This window comes from Ursus arctos, unplaced genomic scaffold (genome assembly GCF_023065955.2).
Source record: "Ursus arctos isolate Adak ecotype North America unplaced genomic scaffold, UrsArc2.0 scaffold_32, whole genome shotgun sequence".
NCBI classification, from domain to species: Eukaryota; Metazoa; Chordata; class Mammalia; order Carnivora; family Ursidae; genus Ursus; species Ursus arctos.
The window spans coordinates 23,668,074-23,681,680 of record NW_026623008.1 but is presented as its reverse complement, the minus strand read 5'-3'; the positions used below and the strand labels follow the sequence as shown (position 1 = coordinate 23,681,680).

General features: G+C 45.3%; 1 protein-coding gene across 2 annotated transcripts in view; it reads right to left on the bottom strand.

The window, feature by feature from the left end:
- The window catches only part of HDAC1 (histone deacetylase 1), a 34,277-nt gene extending 23,876 nt beyond the window's left edge, over positions 1–10,401 (bottom strand). The window contains exons 1-2 of one of the 2 annotated variants that reach the window (XM_026516791.4): positions 10,247–10,401; positions 3,809–3,921 (exon numbers count right to left, since the gene is read on the bottom strand). In XM_026516791.4, coding sequence (XP_026372576.1) covers positions 3,809–3,921; positions 10,247–10,295 — 162 coding nt within the window. In that variant the 5' untranslated portion in view covers positions 10,296–10,401. The remainder of the gene's footprint in view (positions 1–3,808; positions 3,922–10,246) is intronic. The other variant, XM_057305300.1, reaches the window with a different exon arrangement.
- Positions 10,402–13,607: the final 3,206 nt, after the last annotated feature.

The following is a 13,607-nucleotide window of genomic DNA, read 5'->3' as shown; positions in this document are numbered from 1 at the left end:
CTTCCACCCACTACGTCTCTCTCTTCCTAATAAATAAATAAAATCTTTTAAAAACAAATATGTAAATGAATGAATGAATGAACGAATAAATAAACAAACAAACAAATAAATAAATAAATAAATAAGATGCATGCCTGTTTTTGTATCTCTTTGATTTAAAATCCATGACTTGGGGGTGCCTGGCTGGCTCAGTCAGTACAGCATGCAACTCTTGATCTTGGGTTTGTAAGTTCCAGCCCCACAGTAGTGTAGAGATTACTTAAAAAAAAAAAAAAAAAAATCTTTGTGGCACCTGGGTGGCACAGTCGGTTAAGCGTCCAACTCTTGGTTTCAGCTAAGGACATGATCTCAGGGTGTTGAGGTCAGACCCCACATTACATAATAATGTAGATTTCTAGATTCTCTTTAAAAACTGGTAGGTGGGGGCACGTGGCTGGCTCAGTTGAGTGTCTGCCTTTGGCTCAGGTCACAATCCCAGGGTCCTAGGATAGAGCCCTGCATCAGGTTCCCTGCTTAGTGGGGAGTCTGCTTCTCTCTCTCTCCCTGCTCATGCTCTCTCTCTCTCTCTCAAATAAATGAAATCTCAAATAAATAAATAAAATAAAAACTGGTAGGTGGGCAAAAATCAGTTGGAACTGAGTTAAGCAGTTAGAAAGTCTATGCTCTCTAGTAATCAGAGACTTGTCTAGTTCAACACAATCCTGATCACTCTTTTTTTTAGGCATTGGATTTTTCTCATCCTGGCCCATCAGAATTGCTTATTACATAGTACAGAATATCCAATCCTTGCTAACCTCTCCAGCTCTAGGTCCCCTCACTCTCACATGTGACCTTTACACTATTCCACTACCCGAACACCAAACTACTTGCAGTTTCCCCAAATACACCATATTGTTCTCACCTCTTTGCCTTTTTGTCTACACTCTTCCCTTGGTCTAGAATGTCAGTCCCCTCCTGAGCTCCAGGCTAAATTCTATCCAAACATTTAAAGAAGAATTAATACCTATTCTTTGAAACTGTTTCAAAAAATAGAAATGGAAGGAAAACGTCCAAACTCATTTTATGAGGCCAGCATTACCTTGATCCCAAAATCAGACAAAGACCCCACCAAAAAGGAGAATTACAGACCAATATCCCTGATGAACATGGATGTAAAAACTCCCACCAAAATACTAGCCAATAGGATCCAACAGTACACTAAAAGGATTATTCACCACGACCAAGTGGGATTTATTCCTGGGCTGCAAGGTTGGTTCAACATCCGCACATCAATGTGATACAAAAAGCATATGATCCAGGGCGCCTGGGTGGCGCAGTCCCGTTAAGCGTCTGCCTTCGGCTCAGGGTCAGGGCGTGATCCCGGCGTTATGGGATCGAGCCCCACATCAGGCTCCTCCGCTATGAGCCTGCTTCTTCCTCTCCCACTGCCCCTGCTTGTGTTCCCTCTCTCGCTGTCTCTATCTCTGTCAAATAAATAAATAAAATCTTAAATAAAAATAAAAATAAAAAAAAGAAGCATATGATCCTCTCAATAGATGCAGAAAAAACATTTGACAAAGTATAGCATCCTTTCTTGATTAAAACTCTTCACAGTGTAGGGATAGAGGGTACATATCTCAATATCATAAAAGTCATCTATGAAAAACCCACAGTGAATATCATTCTCAATGGGGAAAACCTGAGAGCTTTTCCCCTGAGGTCAGGAACACGGCACGGATGTCCACTATCACCACTGCTGCTCAGTACAGTACTAGAAGTCCCAGCCTCAGCAATCACACAACGAAAAGAAATAAAAGGCATCTGAATTGGCAAAGAAGAAGTCGAACTCTCACTTTTTGCAGATGATATGATACTTTGTGTGAACCCACAAGTCTCCACCCCAAAACTGCTAGAACTCATACAGGAATTCAGTAAAGTGGCAGGATATAAAATCAATGCACGGAAAGCAGTTGCATTTCTATACACCAACAAGACAGGAGAAAGAGAAATTAAGGAGTCGGTCCCATTTACAATTGCACCAAAAACCATAAGATGCCTAGGAATAAATCTAACCAAAGAGGCAAAGGATCTGTACTCATAAAACTACAGAATACTCATGAAAGAAATTGAAGAAGAAACAAAGAAATGGAAAAACATTCCAGGCTCACGGAAGAGAAGAACAAATATTGTTAAAATGTCTGTGCTACCTAGAGCAATGCAATCCTTATCAAAATACCATCAACTTTTTTCACAGAGTTGGAACAAATAATCCTACAATATGTATGGAACCAGAAAAAAACCCAAATAGCCAAAGGAATGTTGAAAAAGAAAACCAAAGCAGGAGGCATCAAATTCTGGACTTCAAGCTCTATTACAAAGCTGTAATCATCAAAACAGTATGGTACTGGCACAAAAACAAACACATAGATTAATGGAACAGAAGAGAAAACCCAGAAATGGACCCTTAACTCTAGAGTCAACTAATCTTCGACAAAGCAGGAAAGATATCCAATGGAAAAAAGACGGTCTCTTCAACAAACGGTGTTGGGAAAACTGGACAACCACGTGCAGAAGAATGAAACTGGACCATTTTCTTACACCATATACAAAAATAGACTCAAAATAGATGAAAGACCTAAATGTGAGACATGAATCCATCAAAATCCTATAGGAGAACACAGGCAGCAACCCCTTCGACCTCGGCCGCAGCAACTTCTTGCTAGACACGTCTCCAAAGGCAAGGGAAAGAAAGGCAAAAATGAACTATTGGGACTTTATTAAGATAAAAAGCTTCTGCACAGCAAAGGAAACAGTCGACAAAACCAAAAGACAGCCGACAATGGGAGAAGATATTTGCAAATGATATATCAGATAAAGGGCTAGTATCCAAAATCTATAAAGAACTTATCAAACCCAACAACCAAGGAACAAATAATCCAGTCAAGAAATGGGCAGAAGACATGAACAGACATTTCTGCAAAGAAGACATACAAATGGCCAACAGACACATGAAAAAGCACTCAACATCACCTGGCATCAAGGAAATACAAATCAAAACCACAATGAGATACCACTTCACATCATTCAGAATGGCTAAAATTAACGAGTCAGGAAACGACAGACGTTGGCAAGGGTGCGGAGAAAGGGGAATCCTCCCACACTGTTGGTGGGACTGCAAGCTGGTGCAGCCACTCTAGAAAACAGTATGGAGGTTCCCCAAAAAGTTGAAAATAGAGCTAGCCTATGACCCAGCAAGTGCACTACCGGGTATTTACCCCAAAGACACAAATGTAGTGATCCAAAGGGGCACCTGCACCCCAATGTTTATAGCAGCAATGTTCACAATAGCCAAACTATGGAAAGAGCCCAGATGTCCATCGACAGATGAATGGATAAAGAAGATGTGTAGACTGATGAATCACAGACCTGTACCCCTGAAACAAATAATATATTATATGTTAATTTTCAAAAGCCAAAATAAAATAAAATAAAATAAAATAAAATAAAATAAAATAAAATAAAATTCTGCTCAGATAGCACTCCAGGAAACTTTCCAAGGCTCCCCTTCCTCCTTCACTTCTCATTATCTCTGCATCTTGTACATTCTTTAATTGTTGTACTTACAGACTGTAGTACAATTTATTTGTGTGCCTGTCAGTCTCCAGCACAAGAGTGAACCCTTTAAAAACAGAAATCTCTATCATTTACAGTGTCTGCCACATAACAGCCACTCGACACATTTGATGAATGAGTAGTTGAGAAAATGAGATGAATAACATATGACCAGAGCTTATGGGGTTAGGGAGTGGTGGGGCTCCCAGTAACTCACATAGATTTCCATTTTTCGGTAGAGACCATAGTTAAGTAGCAAATTGTGAGTCATGCGGATTCGGTGAGGCTTCATTGGGTGGCCTTGTCCATAGTAGTAATTTCCAACATCCCCTGAAGAAGAAAGAGTGACAGTTTCAGTGACACAGTTAGACACACACTCCCAGGAGAATCCAGGAATTTTTATAACCATCTCCTAGTCAAATTCTTTCTCTTTCATTCTAGTCTCCAAGAATCTCACCCACATCGAGGAGGTACAGTAACTCCAAAATAAAAAACACAAAACAAAACAGAAACAAACAAACAAAAAAAGCAGGGAGCCCTGGGGAGGTCAGCACTTAAGGATGTAAGTCTAGCCCACAGGCACTAGACAGTGTAAAGGGTTCATTCCAAAGCTACGGGAGAATAGCAGGTAGTGAGGAAAGGATTCACTCCTACAACAGAAAAATAACGATTACTATTCAGAATTATTATAAGTCACAGTTCACCTCTTTCACATTATGACACTTTATGGAGTTAAAAAGCACATTTGGGGCGCCTGGGTGGCACAGCGGTTAAGCGTCTGCCTTCGGCTCAGGGAGTGATCCAGCGTTATGGGATCGAGCCCCACATCAGGCTCTTCTGCTATGAGCCTGCTTCTTCCTCTCCCACTCTCCCTGCTTGTGTTCCCTCTCTCGCTGGCTGTCTCTATCTCTGTCAAATAAATAAATAAAATCTTTAAAAAAAAAAAAAGCACATTTGAATTCATTTTCTTACTGGATCCTCAATAACCTGGTATTTGACAGAGAGAGAGACAGCCTTCGAGAGAGGGAACAGAAGCAGGGGGAGTGGGAGAGGAAGAAGCAGGCTCCCAGCAGAGCAGGGAGCCCGATGCGGGGCTTGATCCCAGGACTCTGGGATCACGCCCTGAGCCAAAGACAGAGGCTTAACGGCTGAGCCACCCAGGCGCCCCGTATAGCAATAGACTTCTAACTGGTTCCTCTGCTTTCAACTCAAACTATCTGTCACACTACCCAGTTATTTTTCTAACACACAGCTTTGATAGCATCACTCCCCTGATCAAAAATCCTTAACGGCTCCCCATCTTTTACAGGATAGAGAACAACTTCACTGGCCTGGCATTCAACCCACAACACTCTCCTTCTCCTGCTCTCTTCCTCTCCCAGTTCTCTGCTCTAAACTGGAGTAGGCAAACTATGGCCCTTGGGCCAAATACTACTGGCTGCCTGTTTTTTGTAAATAAAATTGTATTGGAACACAGCCATGCCCATTAATTTAAATATTGTCTATGGCTGCTTTCACATTATAATAGCAGAGTTGAGTAAACAGTCGCCACAGAGCCGCACCCACATGGCACACAAGGCCAAAAATATTTACGATCTGGACCTTTATAGAAAATTTGCCAACCTCTGTTCTAAACACACTAGATGATTATCAGCATCCTGAACATGGCATCATTCACCTTCACACCCAAGTAGCCTTTGTTAAGACTGTTCCTTTGACCCGGAATGTCCTTCCTTTTCTGATGATGCTCACACTACAAAGCCCAGCTTAAGCGCCAAACATATTCCTGATCAAATTAAATGGTCGTTTCCTCTCCATGCAATTTGTATGTATCACTTAATAAATTTTGCTTTGAGGGGCACCTGGGTGGCTCAGAGGGTTAAGCGTCTGCCTTTGGCTCAGGTCATGATCCCAGGTCCTGGGATCGAGCCCCACATGAGCCCCGCAACGCATCAGGCTCCCTGCTCAGCAGGAAGTCTGCTTCTCCCTCTCCCTCCCCCCAACTCGTGCTCTTTCTCAAATGAATAAATAAAATCTTTATAAATAAACAAATAATAAATAAATAAATAAATTTTGTTTTGTGTCTGAGTTACTTATGTATCTATTTATATCCATACGACTGGATGCTCCTTGAAGGCAGGGACAAATGCGCCCTGTACAACATGAAGATTCAAGGAACTGAACTGAGTGAGACTCGGAGAAGTGACTATACAAGATCACAAACTAACAAGTGATGAAGGAGTCAACTCTTCTGACTCCAAATCCAGTATCCTAAAAGCTGCACTGGGTTTCCCAGGTACCTATTTCAGTTTGCACTTGATCTAGAGGGCTCTGTGATTCTCCTTGGAACAAAGTTCCTGGCACAAATATTCCAAAAATCAAGTTGGGGTGTCTGGCTGGCTCAGTCACTAGGGCATGCGACTCTTGATCTCAGGGCACAGAGCTTACAAAAAAAAAAAAAGAAAGAAAGAAAGAGAGGAAAAGAAAAGAACAAACCAAAATGAAAAAAAAAAAACCAACCCAAACCAACCAAACAAAAACAAAACAGAACAAAAATCAAGAGAACTGCACACCCAAGGATCTCTCTTTAGAAGTCCATCAGGTTGAAGCAGATCTTTGGGCACCAGTGAAAAGAAGGTCCCAACCTCTCATGCATCGTGGTTTGGTGGTGTTAGTAACGGTCTTCATTGTAGGGAGCAATGCACTGTGGGGAGTGCTACCAATAGCCTCCAAACCACGCTCCGTGCTCTTTGTCATAGACATGGCCAGGGACAATGGGACACTTCTAAACAGCTGGGTGTTTAGGATCTCACCCTCTTCTCTGTCTTTTTGATAGCCTTTACTTTTTAGAACAATTTTAGATTTATAGAAAAATTGCAAAGATAGTACAGAGAGTTCTCAGATACCCCACAGGCAGTTTCCCCTATTATCAGCATTCTACGTGATAAAATAAGTATTTGTTACAATTAATGAACCAATATTGACACAGTATCAACTAAAAGTCTATGCTTTTTTTTTAAAGATTTTATTTATTTATTTGACAGAGATAGAGACAGCCAGCGAGAGAGGGAACACAAGCAGGGGGAGTGGGAGAGGAAGAAGCAGGCTCATAGCAGAGGAGCCGGATGTGGGGCTCGATCCCACAACGCCAGGATAACGCCCTGAGCCGAAGGCAGACGCTTAACCGCTGTGCCACCCAGGCGCCCCTAAAAGCCTATGCTTTATTCAAACTTCCTTAGTGTTTACTTAACGTCCTTTTACCCTCTTCTCTGAATCTTAGTGAGGCCTCTGAGGGCAAAACTGTGCTCTCAGCCAGAGCCACAAGCCAGAGTGCAGTACTGGTGGCATTCAGTTGGGACCCTTGTCTCATACAGACACAGACTTTTGAGATGCAGTAGCAGAGAAGGCAGGAGGAAATTTTGTTTCCAGAGACCCTCAGTCCACCTTATCAGCCACGGGGATTGGCAGAATATGTTCTCAAGGCATTGGCTGAGACATGCAGATGCAAACCCAATTTGAAGGCACACAGTAACATGACCACTACTGTTATGTAATTGGATTCCTGGCTTACCCAAGTCTCTGGCCTGGGCCTTAATCCCGAGCAACTCCCCTGCCTATCAAACCTGAATTCAGCCAAGGCTTAGACTTGGGGAACTAAGATAACTTATCTAGAAGGCTAGGGGAGTACCTGAGGGTGGGGCCCAGAGGCACCATCCTTTTCTTAACAGCTTTTAATCTGGTTGCTGAGAGACTTTTTAAAAGAAATAATCCTTTTTATTTAGATACTACCTTTATAGTTTAGCGAGCTTTTCCCGCGCTTCTCATAGCTTTTCAGTTTTATAGGAGAGTGACCTGAGGCCTACAGAGGTAAAGTGACTTGCCCCATACTGCAAAGCTTCTGAGGGGCAGAACTAAGTCTGGGTCCCAAGCTAGCGACCTCACTGCAAAACGCACAAGCGGTTTCTCAAAAAGTAAGACGTCTCCTTTGTCTAAAAACGAAGGTCTTTCCACTTTTTCTCGTTTTAAACTGCGGTATAGAGACCAAAACACTGTGCAAACTGATATGGCTACAAAGTCACAGGCTCCAGCCTCGAATGGGCCCTCACCACTGCCCAGCAGTCCTTCCAAATTTATTTCCCTACCTCCCTCTTTCACAACAGCTACTTAACAACTATCTCTCTTCGAGATGCCGACTCTTCCAACTGCCCTCCTGCACTCACGGGAAAAGGAATATTCACTTACTTCATTTTGAAAACTCCCTCAACTTTCTCCCCATCCAGCTTACCTACATTTGAACTTTTCCTTGCCTCTCATCATGAAGAAACTTCCCCTTGAAGGCTAGTGTCTCTCCCTGTGCTCTGGTTTCCATCTCACCTGGCCTCCTCAGGAACCTCCATCATCACCAGCCCCTCTCTCCTGTATCTTCAGCCACTCCCTCTGGCTATTTTCCATTGGATTTTGACTATGCTCAACCCTCAACCGCTATGTCTCCTTTTATAAACAACCCTTTCTCTCTGCCCCAACCAAGCTTCCTTTGAAAAGGGTTCATTCAAGCTGATGTCTTCTCTTCACCCATCCACTCATTCTTCAATCTATTGCAATATAGCTTCACTTCCAAACTGTGCACAAGAAACAGTTCTTGCCAACACTTGGCCACTCCCTCCTTCTTTTGGCTACTGTAACCCAAGACTTTCTGGTTCGTGGGGTGCCCGGGTGGCTCAGTCAGTTAAGTGTCTGACTCTTGATCTCAGCTCAGGTCTTGATCTCACGGTCGGTCGTGAGTTCGAGCCCCGTGGTAAAGAAAAAACCTTCTGGTTCACCTACATTCCCTCTGTACAATTTAATCGGCAAGTATTTATTGAGAGCCCACTATGACCGAGGCACTGTTTGGGGGCTGAGCATACAGAGCTAGATAAGACACAATCCCATTCCCTAAGGAGATTACTGTCTAAGAAGAATGAACAAGTAAACAGGCAATTCCAATACACAGTGACAAGCGCTATGACACGGGAGTACAGAGCCTGAAGGGCACTAGACTGTTCTCAGTCCACTTCCTTAGAATTCCACCCGGGATCCTCTTCTCTTGCCCCTATACAACTTCTTGGGTGATCACATCCTCTTCCGTTAACTAAAATTACCATCTGTATGCTGACAACTACCAAAAATCTCTATCTTCTCATTTCTGTCTTTTAAACTGCAGACCTGAATGGCCCACAGCCTACTGGATGCCTCTACTTGGATATCCCCCAGTAGGGATATCCCTCAACAAGTATTTCTTAAAAATACAAAACTCAAAGTTATCAACTGATGTAGCCTTCTCCTAACACATCAAACTGCCCAACCCAGGAATTCGGGATCCTTGCCTTCTTCCTTACCCCACATTTGTGTACTTAATTTCTGCCTTAGAGTGACAGTTCTAAGGTATAAATCTGATGATGTCATTAGCCTGCATAAAACTTCAATGATTCACAAGTGCACTCAGAATAAAGCTCAACTTCCTTAAGACAGTGTGTCCAGCCCTTCACGATCTGGTCCCCATTTACTTTTCCAGCCTCATCACTTGCAATCTTTCCTTCCACCCTATTCCCTGACCTTCTACGCTCTGCCCTCAAACCTATGCTCCAACCATACTGTACACATGCCTGCTGTCTTTCAAAAATGCTGTCCTCTCTCTTACCTCTGAACTTAGTGTCATCTTTGCCTTCCCTGGGCCTGGCTAATAACTCCTGTTCTTCAGGTCCTAATTGAGATGGCACCTCGACGAGATGCCTCTCCTCTGTGCTCCCAAAACACTCTGAGCTTTCCTTTATCCCAGCAGGAAACTGGAGAGCGATTCTCTGTCACTGCCCATCTCCCCCTCCACACTGAGAGGAAGATAAGTGACCTGATCAGCCCCATGGCCCCAGCACCCAAAACGTCCCTAGTACAGAGTAAGTTGCTCCACAGGCTTCTGTTAAGTGAAAAAGTCTGTTTTAACAGGTTGCATCTTTCTCCTTCCAAGCCCAGGGGCCCCATTTCCCAGCAGCAACTGCAGGCCCAGCTCAAAGACTGGGGGAGGGGAGGCTGGTGACTGGAGGTGGTGACTCCTGCAGGACTCTCACCAAAAAAGATGAGGAAGCAAAGGGGCAGAGGAAGACCTTTGTATTCTCGGCAGGAAAACACATCCTTGCACCCTTCTCCGCCAGATCCTGCCTCCCCCCTCAGACTCAGCCTCCCCTCCAGGAGTCCGACTCAAACTCTCCCCATCAAGCTTCCTGAAAATCCCCTCCCCAGCAAGTTACCCCAGGTCTCCCCAGAAGACCCCGAATCGGCCTCAGCCTCTTCTCTCAGCCTCCACTTCCTTTCCTTTTCTCTGAGCCTCCTCCCTCAGCCTCTACCTCCTGCTCTCAGCCTCCTCCCCCTGCCTCCTCCCTCCCCCTGACCTCTTTCCTCTGAGCCTCCTCCCTCAGTCTCGACCTCCTTCCTCTCAGCCTCTTCCCTCTGCCCCGCTCTCCCTTCCTCTGAGCCTCCTCTCTCAGCCTCGTCTTCCTCGCAGCCTCCTCGCTCAGCCTTTCCCCAACGCCTCAGCCTCTCCCAGCCTCCCCGCTCGCATCTCCTCAGCCTCGCTCTCCCGGATCCGGCCCGGCCCCGCCCCCACCCCGCGCACGGTGCTCACCGTCGTAGTAGTAACAGACTTTCCTCCTGGTGCCCTGAGTCTGCGCCATCTTGCTCGCCTCCCGTCCCTCCCGTCAGTCGGTCCGTCCGGCCTCCCGCCCGCGGCTCCGCTCAGCGTCCGACCCAGGGGGGAGGGGGCGGGCCTCCAGCCCGCTCCGCCCGTCCCCTCCCGAGCTCACCTATAGCCGCTCAGCCCGGGCACGGCTCCAGCCAATCAGCTTGCGCAGGGACGGCCCGGAACTCGGCGGGGGGCAAGGGCAGCCCTGAGAGGCAGCCGAGGGCCCCCTGGGCCTGTACCAAGGTCTGCGACAGGGGGGTGGGGGAGCTGCCCGGGGACCGTACCATTAGTCCCGGGGGAAGAAAGCAGATCCGTACACTTCACGGTCCCATTTCGGTGTTGGAAGCGTGCATGGAGATCAGAAGCCAACTTCGTAATTTTGTAGAGACTCAACCGAGGCCTCCGGGGGTCGGGGGTGGGGGGGAGGTGACTTGCACAAGGTCGCTCAGCTAATGACAGGGCTGACCGTGGATTAGAACGTGGCTTTGGAAGAGGGAGAAATAAACTGACAAAGGAAAGAAAACCTCTGTGGGCCAAGTACTGTGCAACAGCTTTACCGACGTTTATCTCAATGATTGCTCACAGCAGCTCTGGAAGAGGCTTTTTATTCCCATTTTATGGATAAGGATAATGAACTTCAGATCTTTGTGACCTGCTCAGAGTCACACAATTAGTAATTAAATTCAACTTTCAGTAGTACAGATTTTTTGAATGCCTACTGTGCAACAGAGACACTGTAAGGATGGTGTGGTCTTTCTTACTCCAAAGCCTACTTCCCTGATGCTGTCACCCAGGAGGACTGAAGAGTGCCTTTACACAAGAGGAAACTGATTGTCCGCCTGTAGGAGAACTGGGTTTCTCAAGCTGTTGAAGCTATTAGCATTTGGAGCTGGATAATTCCTTACTATAGGGGGCGGTCTTGTGCATTGTAGGACGTTTAGCGGCATCCTTGGCCTTTACTTGTTGGATGCCAATAGCACCCTCCACTCCCACCCCGGGTTGCGGTGACCAAAATTGTCTCCAGACATTGCAAAACTGTCCCCAGGGCAAAGGGTGTGTGTGTGTGTGTGTGTGTGTGTGTGTGTGTTTAATATCGCTCCCACCTTAACCCTTGAGAACCACTCACTAAATTGATCAATCATCAACTGAGCATTATTGAAAGCTGAAAGACTGAAAGGCACTGTGATGGGCTATTAAAATAACAAAATACAACAGTATTACTATTAAGTGAGTACTTACTATATGTGTGCCAAGTAACTTACAAACTCATGGTCCTATAGTTGATAGATACATTTTTATGCCTCTACAATTTGTTTATTTTTTACGGTGCCTCCGCGTTGAGTGTGAACCACTTAACAGGAGGATTGAACTCACGACCCTGAGATTAAGACCTGAGCTGAGATCAAGAGTTGGATGCTTAACCAACTGAGCCACCCAGGTACCCCCATACCTCTACAATTTAAAGAGTGCTTGGGTTCTTGTGTTCCTCACTTGAGAACTGCGTTTGGGCCACTAATTCTAAAAGTAACAGAAGATCTAAGACTGGGCAATTCTATTTAAAAAAAGCTTGGGGCACCTGGGTGGCTCAGTCGTTAAGCGTCTGCCTTCAGCTCAGGTCATGATCCCAGCGTTCTGGGATCAAGCCCCACATCGGGCTCCCTGCTCAGCGGGAAGCCTGCTTCTCCCTCTTCCATTCCCCCTGCTTGTGTTCCTCTCTCGCTGCCTCTCTCTCTGTCAAATAAATAAATAAAATCTTAAAAAAAAAAAAAAAAAAGCTAAAGGGCCAGGGAACAAACTCTGTTTCCAGCTCTGTGTTGCTGCTTCCTGGCTCATAACCTTTCTGGCCCCCACTTCCCTCTTTGCAAAATGGAGAGGATAAGAATACAAAGTTCACCAACTCTATGGCTGCCACAGTATCCAAGTGAAGAGATGGGTGGGGATCAGATGAGGTCATGGGTGTGGCAGCATTTTATAAAACGCAGAACAGGAATCAGAAACTCAGATCCTTCCAGAGGTGGGGCAGGTGGTATAAAAATAAGTGGATTTATATGAGTTTGATTCAGGTGCTTTGCATTTTTCTAAAATTGGATTCTTTTTCACTTTCATAAAGCAATATGCCTCTCCCCCATCGTTCCTCAAACACACTGCCATCTGCAGGTATCTTTCATTTTCTCACTTTTTAACGGAAATAGAGGTGAAAAACATTTCATTTTCCTCTTCATTATAAGAACAACAGTGCGAGCATGATGATAAATAACCACTAACACTCAGTTTCACCGTCTGGCAGAGGGACTCCGGCAAAGGAAGAGCTCCACTCCTACCTGAAGGGGGGTGGCCACTACTCAGCTCCATGAGGACTGGTAAGCCCAGTGAAGCCAAATCTTCAAACTGTTGTTTTTTTTCCCCCACGAGAAGGCAGAAATCTGTAGTATTATGCAAAATCTCCCCAGTTTTATAAATTGACTGCTAACTCACTCTGTTAACATTCAAGACAGTAGGAAGAGCCATTCGTTTAAATCATAAGTCAGATCATGGGGCGCAGGAGTGGATCAGGTTGGGCTCAGATCATGATCTCAGAGTGGTGAGATGGAGCCCCGCATTGGGCTCCACGCTGGGTGTGGAGCCATAAGATTCTCTCTTTTCCTTTCCCTCTAGCTCCCCCCATCACTTGTGTGTGTGTGTGTGTGTGTGTGTGTACACACTCTCTCTCAAAAAAAAAAAAAGCTTAAAAAGTAATAATAAGGGGCGCCTGGGTGGCTCAGTAGGTTAAGTATCTGCCTTCGGCTCAGGTCATGATCCCAGCGTCCTGGGATCCAGCCTCACGTGGAGCTCCCTGCTCAGTGGGGAGCCTGCTTCTCCCTCTCCCTCTGCAGCTCCCCCTGCTTGTGTTCTCTTGCTCTGTCAAATAAATAAATAAATAAATAAATAAATAAATAAATAAATAAAATCTTTAAAATAGAAATAATAATAATAATAATAAAATGTAAGTCAGGTCAGGTCATGGCTATGCAACAATCCCCGCAAAGGCCACAAGGCCCCACAGGATCTCTGTGCCTCTGGCCCCCTGTCTGGACCTTCTGTCTCTGTGCTTGCCAAACGAGCTTCCGCCTCAGGCTGTTCCCTCATCCTGGCCTCTCCTCCCCAGTACCACGTGGCTCGCTCCCTCCTCTCCTTCAAATATTTGCTCAAGGGGGTGCCTGGCTGGCTCAGTTGGTAGGGCATCCAACTCTTGGTCTTGGGGTTGTGAGTTCAAGCCCCATGTTGGGTGTAGAGATTATTTAGAAAGAAAAAAAAATCTTTAAAA